Source organism: Oryx dammah, unplaced genomic scaffold, assembly GCF_014754425.2.
Source record: "Oryx dammah isolate SB20612 unplaced genomic scaffold, SCBI_Odam_1.1 HiC_scaffold_24, whole genome shotgun sequence".
Lineage (NCBI taxonomy): Eukaryota > Metazoa > Chordata > Mammalia > Artiodactyla > Bovidae > Oryx > Oryx dammah.
Window position 1 is genome coordinate 85,295,870 of NW_024070208.1, and position 13,862 is coordinate 85,309,731.

General features: G+C 46.9%; 1 protein-coding gene across 1 annotated transcript in view; it reads left to right on the forward strand.

Annotated features, from left to right (window-relative positions):
* Positions 1 to 1,351: 1,351 nt before the first annotated feature.
* Positions 1,352 to 13,862, forward strand: part of UPF3A (UPF3A regulator of nonsense mediated mRNA decay) — a 19,379-nt gene continuing 6,868 nt past the window's right edge. Inside the window, exons 1-7 of the mRNA XM_040267506.1 lie at positions 1,352 to 1,604; positions 3,684 to 3,790; positions 5,384 to 5,490; positions 6,686 to 6,784; positions 6,903 to 7,013; positions 10,547 to 10,602; positions 10,691 to 10,849. Coding sequence (XP_040123440.1) covers positions 1,401 to 1,604; positions 3,684 to 3,790; positions 5,384 to 5,490; positions 6,686 to 6,784; positions 6,903 to 7,013; positions 10,547 to 10,602; positions 10,691 to 10,849 — 843 coding nt within the window. The 5' untranslated portion in view covers positions 1,352 to 1,400. The remainder of the gene's footprint in view (positions 1,605 to 3,683; positions 3,791 to 5,383; positions 5,491 to 6,685; positions 6,785 to 6,902; positions 7,014 to 10,546; positions 10,603 to 10,690; positions 10,850 to 13,862) is intronic.

Sequence of the window (13,862 nt, forward strand, 5' to 3'; positions counted from 1 at the left end):
CTTCCCTGGTGCTGCAGTGGTTAAGAATGCATGGGCACCAGTTTGATCCCTGGCCCTGGAAGATCCCACATGCCACGGGGCAACTAAGCCTGTGCTCTAGAGCCAGGGGGCTGCAACTACTGAAGCCTGGAGCTGGTGCTCAACCTGAGAAGCCCGAGCACTGTAACCCCCTGTGCACAGGGAAGCCCAGCCCGACCAAAAATAAATAAAACGACACATTTCGAGTTTGTCCATAGGTAGCGAGTGGTTCAGAGATAAAAGACTGGATTGAGTTAAACCCCGGGTAAACTTAAGATGGATTGAGTTAAAACTGAGTTACTCCCAGTGGCTGCCAGCGACTCCCCTCATCTCTTAATGCCTCAGTTACTCCATTTTCGTTTGTACTTGAAGTACTGGGAAGGTGCTTTGAATGAAAAATATAGTCAACATGATTAAGTCGAAAATATGAGAAGGCGTGGCACTTAAAAATCAACCTGTATGTGAATTATTTTAACCAAAAGTACTTCTGCCTGCATGTTTGTAAAAGGAAAACATGGTTGCTGTCCCATTGAGCGCTTCAACAAATGAATGAAGATTGCATTGCAAACATTAAGGCCCTGTTTTGCGAGTGCTGAGCGTCTGAGTTACACTAGTCACTGACACCTGAACACTAAGGGCAGGTGAAATCAAAGTTCGCGGCCAATTTCTTCTCTTAACTCGGGGGCATGCATTCTCCTTCGTAGGGGAAAGCCATGTGCTGATTTGTGCTGTCATTTCCTTGCTTTTTCTTAAATGTAACTGCTATTCTCTGACGAAACGTTCAGATTTCCTTGGGAAAGAATAAAAGGCTGTCAACACTTTATTGGCCTTCCCACGTGACACAGTGGTGAAGAATCCACCTGTCAATGCAGGAGACTGCAGGTTGGATCCCTGGGTCGGTAAGATCCCCTGGAGTAGGAAATGGAAACCCGCTCCGGTATTCTTGCCTGAAAAATTACATGGAGGAGCCTGGCGGAGTACAGTCATGGGGTTGCAGGGTCGGATACGATTGAGCACACAAAAACACTCAAGCGCGCGTGTGTAATTTTCCTGGAACGTTTCTTCTCCGCGGGAGACATTCCGCCCCGCCTCGCCCCGCCCAGTTCAAAGCTCCTACTGAGGCTAAGCTCGCGCCCCGAATTTCCCGCTAACCGAGGCTCCAGGCCCACGGCCCGCCCAGCGCAGCCCGGGTCCGCCCCTGGCCCGCGCGCGCCCCTCCCTCGCCCGCATCTCCGGCGCCGGCGGCCGGGCGCGGGAGGGGACGCAGACGCGGAGCCCGGGGCGGGGGAGGGGACTTGCGGCCTCACAACGGTGGGGGCGGCCCAGTTCTCGCGAGGTTTCCGCTCTGACGGGAAGCGGCGGCAGCGCCGCGTTGGGTACGGATGCGCTCGGAGGATGGAGCCGGGGGCCCCGGTGTGGCCGTTACTACGCGGGGTCCGAGCGGGAGGGAGAAACCATCGTCCGCAGAAAGCCAGTTCCGCCGGGAGTCTCCGCGGCGCGAGGCCGAAGCGCCGCTGGCCGCCGCCTCCGGCTGTGGGAGCGGCGCAGGCAAACCTCGCGAGGAAAAGAGGACGGTCCTGAGCAAAGTGAGGGCGGCGCGGGGGCGGGGCGGGGCCGGCAAGCCTCGCGATAATAGACTTTCCTGAGCGGCGGGGGGGCGGGGCCGCTGGCTCTCCAGCACCGCGGACAGCGGCGTCTGGGCGGCGGGGAAGCGACGGGCTGCCCGCCGCAGCGTGCTTGGGCCTCCCCGGTGGCTCAGCGGGTAGAGGACCCGCCCGCGGTGCGGGAGACCCGGGTTCGATCCCTGGATCGGGAAGATCCTGTGGAGCCGGGATCGGCTCCCCACTCCAGTGCTCTGGCCTGTGTAGTCCATGGGGTCACAAAGAGTCGGACGAGACTGAGCGACTTTCACGTCGACGTCTCTGACTCTGGAGGAAGAAAAGTCAGTTCAGCCTGTGGGTGTTTCCCGGCGAGGCTGGGACGCTGGGGACTGCCAGTGCCGCACAGTAGTAGCTTTCCTCGCTGAGGGGAGCCGGGCGGGCCCAGCGGGGCTGCAGGCGGGCGGGCGGCGGACTCTGGCCCCCGCCCCGGGCGCTCTTGCCGCTGCGCCGCCTGCGGGGGCCCGGCCGCGTGGTATTGAGCGCGTGGGCCGCAGTGCGGGCGGCTGGCTGTCTGGCTTTAACGACCATTGCCTGGGGAAGTGCTACTGTCCGCAGCCTTTTTTGACCTCACCGATCCCTTTTAGACTATCGAGCCCTCCTTACCCTCTTGACAGCCTTGTTCTCCGTGCGCGTATTTCAGGCAGTTTAGGGTAATTGCTGTTCAGTCGCCCAGTCGTGCCCGCCTCTGCCACCGCATGGACTGCAGCACGGCAGGCCTCCCTGTCCCTCGCCATATTCTGGAGTTTGCCCAAGTTCATGTTCATTGCGGCGGTGAAGCTGTCCAGCCGTCTGTCTCATCCTCTGACGCCCTCTTCTCCTCCTGCCCTCAGTCTTTCCCAGCATCAGGGACTTTTCCAATGAGTCGTCTGTTCGCAGCAGATGACCACAATACAGGAGCTTCCGCTTCAATCCTTCCAGTGAATAGTCAGGGTTTGATCTCCCTTAAGATTGACTGCTTTGATCTCCTTGCTGTCCAAGGCTTTCTCAGAAGTCTTCTCCAGCACCACAGTTGGAAGGCATCAATTCTTTGGTGTTCTGCCTTCTTTACGGTCCACCTCTCACAACCATGATATCCTAAAATACTCCGAGCTGGATATTCCGAGCAGAAACGGGGTGACTGGGATCCGGGTTGTTGTTTAGTTGCTAAGTGGTGTCCCACTTAGTAGCTGAAGCTTAATAACCTCAGATATGCAGATGACACCACCCTTATGGCAGAAAGTGAAGAGGAACTAAAAAGCCTCTTGATGAAAGTGAAAGTGGAGAGTGAAAAAGTTGGCTTAAAGCTCAACATTTAGAAAACGAAGATCATGGCATCCGGTCCCATCACTTCATGGGAAATAGATGAGGAAACAGTGGAAACAGTGTCAGACTTTATTTTTTTGGGATCCAAAATCACTGCAGATGGTGATTGCAGCCATGAAATTAAAAGACGCTTACCCCTTGGAAGAAAAGTTATGACCAACCTAGATGGCATATTCCAAAGCAGAGACATCACTTGGCCGTCTAAGGTCTGTCTAGTCAAGGCTATGGTTTTTCCAGCGGTCATGTATGGATGTGAGAGTTGGACTGTGAAGAAGGCTGAGCGCCGAAGAATTGATGCTTTTGAACTGTGGTGTTGGAGAAGACTCTTGAGGGTCCCTTGGACTGCAAGGAGATCCAACCAGTCCATTCTGAAGGAGATCAGCCCTGGGATTTGTTTGGAAGGAATGATGCTAAAGCTGAAACTCCAGTACTTTGGCCACCTCATGTGAAGAGTTGACTCATTGGAAAAGACTCTGATGCTGGGAGGGATTAGGGGCAGGAGGAGAAGGGGACGACCGAGGATGAGATGGCTGGATGGCATCACTGACTCGATGGACGTGAGTCTGAGTGAACTCCGGGAGTTGGTGATGGACAAGGAGGCCTGGCGTGCTGCGATTCATGGTGTCGCAAAGAGTCGGACACGACTGAGCGGCTGAACCGAATGAGGTTCTAATGAATCCAACCAGTGACCTCTCTCCCCAGGTGGTCATCCGGCGGCTTCCCCCCAGCCTCACCAAGGAGCAGCTGGAACAGCAGCTGCACCCTCTGCCTGCACACGATTACTTCGAGTTCTTTACTGCTGATGTCAGGTGAGAAGACCTCACCAGCCTTAGGAGGCCGAGCAGGAATTCCCCAGTGGTCCAGGGTTAGGACTCCGAGCTTTCACTGCCCACCTGGTTAAACCCCTGAACGGGGCACTAAGATCCCACAGGCTGTGCTGTGGGGCCAAGAAAAGGGATTAAAAAAAAAAAAGAGACAGAGGCACTGTCATTGGATGGTAAAGTAATATAGATAATAGAAGCCATCTCTGTTTCAACTTCTTTCCCACACGTAGGCAGAAATCGGTGCAGATCATTATTTCTTCAAGTTATTTCCACCTAGTCAAATTACTAAATTCCCTGAAAATGATTTAAGTATCTCCATAGCATGAACATAGTCTAAAAAGAAAAGCAGTCTAACATCATATTACTTAATTTTGTTTTGGATATCACTAAACTTTATTTAATATTACTTTTTATATGAACTAAATTGTATTAAAATATAAGAAAGAAAAACATAAATAATAGATGTATAAGCTAATCAGTTTTTAACAAGTGAACACACCCATGTAACTCAGACCCCAGTGTTCCCTTCCAGAACGGACACCCCTGTCAACCCACCTCTGCTAAGTTATGTCTCTCTTATTCTCTTTTGCAGCTTGGTAGTAAGATGTTTCTGTCAATGCTTTAACAGTTCAGTATCTAATCTTTATTAAAAAAGAGCAGACCTCAAGTTAGCCCAACAGGGGGACAGATCAGCTAGAATTTAGTGAAGTTCACTATGTGATTTCTTGGTGATTTCACATTATCTGTGTTATTTTTTTCTTCAATATCATGAGTTCTCATTTATAGCAGTCATACATACTTTCCTTTTGAATAAATACCTTTCAGTAAAAACTGTCAGTTTAGTCAGAGAAAAGTATCACAGGTAAACATAGATTTGTGTTTTTCTAAAAAAACCAACATAAACATTTTTTCAAATGACTAAAGTTTAGGCTACAGTTAAAGGGGGTCAGGCGCTGGACTCAGAGTGACTCAGATTGGAATCCCAGCCCCACCTTTTTACCAGCTGCTCCCTCAGCGGGTACCTGATTTCTCCGAACCTTAGTGTTCTAGTGTTCTCATCCATGAAATGGGGTTGAAAGTTCCTGCCTGTGAAGGACATTGGTAACTGTGAGATAGAGGAGAAGGGTTAGTTCTGTATCCCCCAGGCTGCATGCTATAGTGAGTACTCTTTTAAGATGCCCTAAACATGCTCTTTAAATCTGTAAAGGATCTCTTTACAATATGACATTTCCTCTGAACGAGTCATGACTGGGTTGTGTTCCAGTCGTGATGTATGATTAGGAATGGTCTCTGAATAAGAACCAGCATTTTAACCCTGCCTCTCTGCAGTAGAGAGACCAACCTAAAATATCTCCAGAATCTTTAAAAAAAAAAAAAATCTCAGCTAATGTTTTGTTTGGATTTTTTTTGATGAAGAGTACCCAGATTATTGTAATTAACTGAGAAGTGATTCTTTGGCATAAAGGTTTTATCTGAAATAGTTTGTTGTATCCAGAAAAGAAAAAAAAAATGGAAATAAGTCTTAAGTTGTTTTGGTCTTAAGTTTTTTACTATTTTCATTGTTGTCTCTTCTTTCAGTCTTTATCCTCATCTCTACTCAAGAGCATACATTAACTTTAGAAATCCAGATGACATCCTTCTTTTTAGAGATCGTTTTGATGGATATATCTTCATTGATAGTAAAGGTTGGGTCATTGGCTTTTAAACTCTTCATTATAATTTCTGGGTACAGTAATTAAGTTTTGCTAGATGTTTGTGAGTTTTAATCGAATCCATAGATGCTAATCTAAAATAACTTCTTAAACTTTGATGTTACTGTGATTGTGAGCTTATGTTGAAAATTAAAATTATATATAAACCAAAGAATTCTAGCAATTTTGTGTAGACAGCCTACTTAGGAATTATCATTGGACAGTGAAATTTTTCTCATAATGAGTTTTCTGGATAAGTAAACTTTACTATTTTATGTAGAATTTCCCTGGATATGTAAAATTCATTTTTTTATGCAATCTAAATTGTTTTATCCTAGTGCTATGTACTAGGCATTATGGACACAGCATGAAAAGTGAGTCAGACATTGTCCCTGTGTCTTTCTGAAGCCCTGCTCTTCTCCTGGTTCTTGATGTTATTCTGCATAGTTGAGTATAAAGCAAATATAGAAAAGTGTCTTGCAGATAAATGAGAGTTAAAATACCAGTCATCCGACAAGTACAGAAGTGGCTAAAGGGTTTGGGACCAAGGTAGAAGTGTTTCATCTCTTGATTAAGCAGATTTTCATAGTAAATTTTTCTGTCTGTCCCCACCCCAATATAACAACAAAATTAGTTTAAAGTTACTTTCATCCTGAATTTTCTATATGAAGCAAATCTTACCTGAATATCATGTACATCCTTTGAAACCCTCTCTTTAAATAAGTGTCTCTTGTAAACTATGTCACTTCCTCAAATTCATATAACAGATTGATCATTGAATTAACCTTTAAAATTAAGAAATGTAAGCTATGACTAGGAAAGCTATTTAAAGGTATTCCAAAATAAGCTCTTTGGTGGGAGGGTGAAGAGGTTTATTGAGGTATAAGTTACATATGGTTAAAAAGTACCATTTTAAGGTATAGAGTTTAATGAATTGTGAATATATCCAGTCATGTAACCACAACTACAATATAAGAAATTAGTTTATTTAGTAAATAATTGCTAATTCTTTGTTTAAATCTGGAGCTTGATGTGGTAAGATTACTGTTATTTGAGAGTAAAATTAAATTATAGTTTAAATAGTAACATCATCAGTGCTATGCTCAGTGCTTAAGTAAGCTAGATTACTGTTTCACGGTGAACACAGTAGAATCTCAGAATGGCGTCTGTGACTTGTTTCCTGTTGAAGGGCTGGAGTACCCTGCAGTGGTAGAATTCGCTCCATTCCAGAAGATCGCCAAAAAGAAGCTGAAGAAGAAAGATGCCAAAACGGGAAGCATTGACGACGGTGAGCCCTTCTTCAAGCAGTGGACGGTGAAGCTGCGAAATTAGGCACATTGGTCAAGTATAAGTCTTTCCCAAGCACGGAAAGCAATACATTCCTGTTTTTCTGTTTTAATTTACAGACCCAGAGTACAAGAAATTTTTAGAAACTTACTGTGTGGAGGAGGAGAAAGCTAGTGTCAGTCCTGAAACTCTTCTGGGAGACATAGAGGCAAAGACACGAGAACTTATTGGTCTGTTTCGCTCATTTTTTTCTCTTTACTGAGATATGTATATCTGGAGTATATCATTCTTGTTCATGATTATTATAAAAATGGACGCATGTGACAGGCTTGGCAGAAGTGTAGAGTGTTTCCCAGTTTTGACAGAAGGAAAGGAATGTCAGCATGGCTAATGGGGAAAGTGTTTCTGATTATCTGTCGGTGGAGAGAGAACACCTGAGTTTTCAGCTACGGTCATTCTGCTTCAAAGTTCTGATGCTCTGAATTGGCAGCTGAGAAGACATTTGAGTGCTGTGTGCTGGGCTGCATCAGGGAAGCTTATGTCTCAGAGCTGAAGCCAGCTATCTTTGCAAAGAGCAGCCACGGTAATGAGATGCTTTGCTTAAGTGTGATGTCATCTTGCCATCATTCAAGAACTGTCACAGCCCCTGAGTAAGTGAGGCAGATGTGTGGATAAGCCCAGCCAGAGTGCCGAGTCTGGTTTGAATCGGGCCTTCAGCCTTCTTCCCACAAGTGATCTATTCTGGGAATGGCTGTATCCTAGTAGCAGTCTGCCTGAAGATTAAGGGTAGACATGAAACTCCTTTCTCTATCAGGCAACCTGCTTGTCACTCCCAAACACGTGTGTAGTGTCTCCTTTCTCACGTCTGTTGGGTCTGGGGCCTCCTTACTGCCTAACGCTCCTCTGCCCTCCCCTCCCATGCCTACCTCCTGCTCATCCACTAAGACTTACAAGACAGAACAGCTACACTGTTATGCTTTATCTTCTTTGTTCTCTCCCTCTACAGTAATTCTCCTCTCATTCTGCTTCCGTGCTCCCCACCCCCGCAACAGAATGGTGTTTTTGTCTTTGTAGTCTCAGCATATAATGCATTGCTTGGACAACTTAGGTGTCTGGTAAATGTGTGTTGCATAAATTAGTAAGAAAGGTTAAGATTATTGAAACATTCTTCATTAGTCTAATGATGAAGTTTTATATTTTATAGGAGGTGATTTAATGTGTGGCTGGAAGGATCTTTAATCACTGAAGTATTTATGGAGATGTGCTTAGCTCATGTTGACTGGGTATTGATCCTGAGTCTGGGTCCGGGGCAGCATGAGAATAGGACACAACGCTTCCGCTGTCTGTAGCTGCCCTCCTACTGGGGTGACTGGAGGAAACACAAGCAGAAACGCTTAAGCCCAAACATCTCCTCTTGTGAGAAGTGCCACGGATACGATGGAGTAGGATATTGGGGTAGAGAGAGAGGCCCCTCTAGGGCTATATTTGAGCCAAGTCCAGCGGAGCCAAGAGATGGAAGGAGGGGGCTGGAGGCTGGCGCTCTGGGCCTGCGTGGTTGGACACGGCCGGCAAGAGGCAGAATTGCTGGAGAGCCGGGGCTGTCGCGTAATGGGCTGGAGCCCATCGAGGGTGTGATCCAGTCTGATTTATTTTTCCCCATCACTCTGGTTACCGCGGAAGACTCTGCTTAGGGGAGGGGGCTGGATGAGTCCTGCAGAGTCAGCATGTGTTCTGGAGGAACTGACAGGACTTGCTGAGGACTGGGTGTGCGGTGCGACAGCAGAGAGGGCCGTGGCCTCCAGGTGCTAACCCCTAACTGAGGTGGGGGAGAAGCGGTGTTGAGGGAAGACTGCAGTTTCACTGTGGAACGTAGTGATTTTAAGAAGAGCTAAACAAGGAAGCAAGCTAGAAATTATGTACAGAACTCAAGTTCCTCTCCCTCCCATCTCTTTACTGCTTCTTCTTAAGCACCCTTGTGCAGGACCTTTTCTTCTGGGCAGTTGGATATCCACCTGCTGGTCACACACACACCACACACACACACACCCACACACCACACACACACACACACCACACACACACCACACACACTCATACATACATAGCACACCCACACACACAGACACACACAGACACACACACACACTGACACAACACACTCACACTGACACATACACACAACACACACACACTCACACACACAGTCCCACAGAGTCCAGCCATCCTCTTGCAGAGGAGAGACCAGTTGTCTTCTACGTTCTCAGCGCCTTGCCCAGTGTTTGCTGCATAGGAGATGCAGCGTAACTATTTACTAAATGAATAAATGTGACTTAGACTCCACGAGCCCAGAGGAGCCTGTAGAACTTTGTTTCTGTGATTCCTGTTTCTGCCCATTTAAATGTAAACTTAATCAGGCAGTTCATGGCAAATGCCGTTTTCTTTTCTTACAGTCTCACCCTTCGTGGATTCTTGGGCTCAAGTCTGAGCCATGTGAACTAGGCATAAGTGTCAGTTCCCTCTAAAGTTGCAGCTCAGTGCTGGCCCGTCAGAGTCTTTAGAGCAGACAGAGCTGGGCCCAGGCCCCGGCTCCGAGACTCAGCAGCCTTGGGACTCGCTTCCTCGTGGGTGGCTGTAGCCGAGCCTAGTGAGTGGGGACTGTTCTACTGTAGGTTAGATCAGGGCTACATAGTCATGCGTGTTCTCTTTAGTAAAAGACGCACCTTTGCGGTTTGTAAAGCACTTTCTTTGAGGCTTCTCTGATGGCTCAGTGGTAGAGAATTCATCTGGAATGCAGGAGATGCAGGTTTGATCCCTGGGTCAGGAAGATCCCCTGGAGGAGGAAATGGCAACCCACTCTAGTATTCTTGCCTAAAAAACCTCATGGATAGAGGAGTCTGATGGGCTGCACAGTTCATGGGGTAGCAGAGTCAGACATGACTGTGCAACTGAGCGTGCAAAGCGCTTTCTTATACAGGGTGTCACTTAACCATCATATCAGGCCTCTGAGGAAACAAGGCAGGTGTTTATAGTGAAGGAGTGAAGGCAGGTGGAGTCTTCATATCAACCCCTCTGACCCCACTACCACCCGTTCCCCTGTTGGTCTCAGCCGTGCAGCAGCTGACAAGTCCAGAACCTCCACAGTGCAGAGCAGAGTCCTCACTCATTTCCAGCCCTACCCCCACCCCATGGATACCAAAATCTGTGGGTGCTTAAGTCTATAAAATTGTGTTATATTTGCATACAGCTTGTACACATCCTGCTGTATACTTTTAAGTCATGTCTGGATTACTTATAATACCTGATACACTGTAAATGCTGTGATAGTTGCCACTGAGTCACAAATTCAAAGTTTTGCTTTTTAGAACTTTTTATAAATTTTTTCCCAAATATTTTTGATACACGGTTGGTTGAATCTGCAGATGCAGACTGATGGATGTGAGGCCCGTCTGTATATCAATAGAATATTTGGGAAGTTTAATGTATTCATTTTGCTATTTTGCTCTTATATCATTTTTGGGTAATATATAAGACTCCTTTAAGAATAAGAAATTAAATGCCTAGTATGTGTAAAACTGTCAGTAGCTCTAAATTACTTGACTTTATAGGGATAGAGTAAGAATTCCCCCAGATAAAATGAATGCTCATGTAAATTTTAAAATGATATATTCTTCCCTTGTTTTAAAGGTTGAATTGACAGCAAGTATTTAAAATAGGGAAATCTTATTTTACAGTTAAATACTACATTGAAATTTTTGTATTTTAGCTAGAAGAACCACACCTCTCTTGGAATATATTAAAAACAGAAAATTAGAGAAGCAGGTAGGTCTGGCTTTTTACCTGTGAATAGCCTTCTTGTTTCCATCATGTCTGTGGGGACAGTTTATACACACACTTTCCACATCTTTAGCGAATTCGAGAAGAAAAACGAGAGGAGCGGAGGAGGAGGGAGCTGGAAAAGAAGCGCCTACGGGAAGAAGAGAAGCGGAGGCGGCGGGAGGAGGAAAAGTGCAGGAGGAAAGCAGCAGAAAAGCAGAAGAAAACGGCAGAGAAGGAAGTAAGGGTGAAGGTAACTTCCAGGGGTGTCAGAGGGCGGGCTCTGCTTAGATTTGCTTTTCAAGAAAGATTTCCTAACTGAAGAGCTCCTTGTTTGAAACCCGCTGGCTCTGTGCACACTGGCCTTTCTGTGTGCAGGCTGACTGTTAGAACTGGTCTTGTCGTTTCTTTTGTGGTAGCAGCAATGGTTTCTACATCTGTTCCCCGGTTTTTCTTTGACCTATGCACTCATTTAGCAAGGTGATTTAGGTTTTTTCTCTGTGTAAAACTTACTCCCCAATTGGGGTCAGCTGCTACCTTCTTAGTATTCTGCTCAGGTGACTTTAACTCAGTCTAGATTCCAACTTATCATGCATCTTACCTCTTCTATGAAGTGTTTAAAGTGCCCTTTAAGGATTCATTGAAACTGTATAACATAAAGGGAAAAAAATGAAAGGTTAGGACCAGGTGGGAACTAGGTGGAGAGGAGAGGAAAGGGATCACAGTTGCCATAATCGAGCAGCAGATCAGTTACTGATGCGCTCGGCAATCAGAAACAGAGAAGCTGATCAGAAACGGTTTCATTATCCACGAGGAGAAAACAGGCCGCTTCTTCAAGGAAAGCAAAGCTTTTTCTAGGCCTTTCCTCTCATAGCTGATCATATGGGGTTCACTAGCATTGAAGGGACGGAGAAGGCAATGGCACCCCACTCCAGTGCTCCTGCCTGGAAAATCCCATGGATGGAGGAGCCTGGAAGGCTGCAGTCCATGGGGTCGCTGAGGGTCGGACACGACTGAGTGACTTCGCTTTCACTTTCATGCATTGGAGAAGGAAATGGCAACCCACTCCAGTGTTCTTGCCTGGAGAATCCCAGGGACGGGGGAGCCTGGTGGGCTGCCGTCTGTGGGGTCGCACAGAGTCGGACACGACTGAAGTGACTTAGCAGCAGCAGCAGCGTTGACTGGAATCTCTTAACGATGTGCCTGGAGAGCACGCAGCCACGTGTGTCGATCAGGACTGGCTTGGTGATGCTGCAGTGAAAGTAGCCTCAGGATCTCACTGGTTTCATGCAGCTGCTCCTGCTCACACTACGTGTCCACTGTGCATTGCTCATCATAGCCCTCCAGGGACCCAAGCTGAGGAGGCTCCATCTTGCATTTGCTTCCACAGTCTTTCTGATGGGGGAGGAGGTGTGTAACACAGCAGATTGCACACTGGTTCTTAACCCTTTTGTATCTGCTGCATTTCACTGGCCCCTGAAAGGCACAGCCCCACCTCATGTCAATTTGAAGGACAGCAGAAGCATCAGGAGGAGAGCCTGAAACATCTGAGGAACAGCTCTCATGCATAATGATTTCTGAAGACCGTCCCTTGAAATGTGTCTCCTTAAGTTTAAGGATTTGCTGGAAAACTCATCCTAATGGACGGTGTGGGCCAGGTTATGTTGCTCCAGCACAGCTGCTGCAAAGATAAACTCAGCATGCAAGATGAGCAAGAAGTCGGACCGAGTGGTTTCCTTCATCTTGGCTTTGATGACAGTTCTTACAGATCTGTGTAGCTTTAAAATCTCATAACCTGATAATATTGATGAAATTGAGGAGCCCAGTCAAGATTATTAAGTGAAGATTGTCTGTCTTGCTTATGCCAGGGCATGGACCTAATGCCAGGCAAAGCAGGGGTGTCCCCTGAAAATCACTCAGAGTGTCTCCTGCTTGGCCATGCGGTTTAGTGTGAGCACAGCTATTCATAGCAGAAATGTAGCTGATATACTTCCTATAACAGGCTTACATAGTCTCAACAGTATAAACTAACAGCCCTTGAAAGATAGTAAAGTGAAGCTACAATACTGTGGGAAGGGCTTTGTCACTGTAGAATGTCAGCTCTGTCTGACCAGAGGGGAGGAAGGTGTATCTCTAATGCAGGCCTTACGCTTGCAGGTGTGCAGATATGTGTACCCTTTTCCTTTACCTTTCTCAGCAAAATGTAATGGCACCAAAAGCACTTTTTTTCAACAGCTTTGAGAGTTTTTCAGGAAGAATCATTGAAATGTGTAGTCTACAATTTTGACTGTAATTTTGAGTAAGACAACGTATTTGAAGTAGAACATTTTATTTTTACATGTTTGAAGATGGAATTAGAAATCAAAATAAGCCAAAGAAATAAAAACAAATTATGTCAGTAAAAGGAACTGTAGGACTCTTCACATAGAAAAAGAAACCAGAACATGGGCACAGCAGGAAAAAGGCTCAGTCTTACTGGATCTGGTGAAGCAGAGTCCTGGTGGCAGGTCACACCCCACTGACATGAGCCGTCCACAGCTCTGTCCTCCGAGTGTCTGATCTGATCTGGGCTTCTGATCTGACAGTACGTATCTGACTCCAAGGGGAGCCTTTTGTGAGCCTGTGCTCAGTGTGGGGGTCTCTGACCTAAGATTCATCTGGGGAAATCAAATTTTTAAAAAAGGAAACCTAAAAAATAAAATCTGTAAAGAAAGACCAAGAGAATTTGTATTGATAACCTAAAAGTGAGGAGGCAGAGAGAGGTCCTCATGGCCCTTTTTACCATAAAGAGAATACGCAGCCCAGTGGTTCATTCTCCTCAGAGCTCTCAGCAGTGAGCTCAAGTTGAGGAAGGCAGCCAGGCTGCCAGAGTCACAAACGGAATTCCTGAAAACGGTGCACAGGTGCAGGTTATTATCTGCAAACGTGTGATCTTTTCCACGAAGCTCTGTAGGAACAGGTGTGTGAGATCAGTTTACAAGCATGGATGTGGACTGGATGCGGCAACATGCCCTGACTCCCGCTGTCCTCCCCGCTGCCCTCCGTGCTCCCTCCCCACTGTCCTCCCTGCCGTCCTCAGTGCTCCCTCCCCACTGTCCTCCCTGCCGTCCTCAGTGCTCCCTCCCCACTGTCCTCCCTGCCGTCCTCTGTGCTCCCTCCCCAGTGTCCTCCCCACTGTCCTCCCCACTGCCCTCCGTGCTCCCTCCCCGCTGTCCTCCCTGCCGTCCTCAGTGCTCCCTCCCCACTGTCCTCCCCGCTGTCCTCCA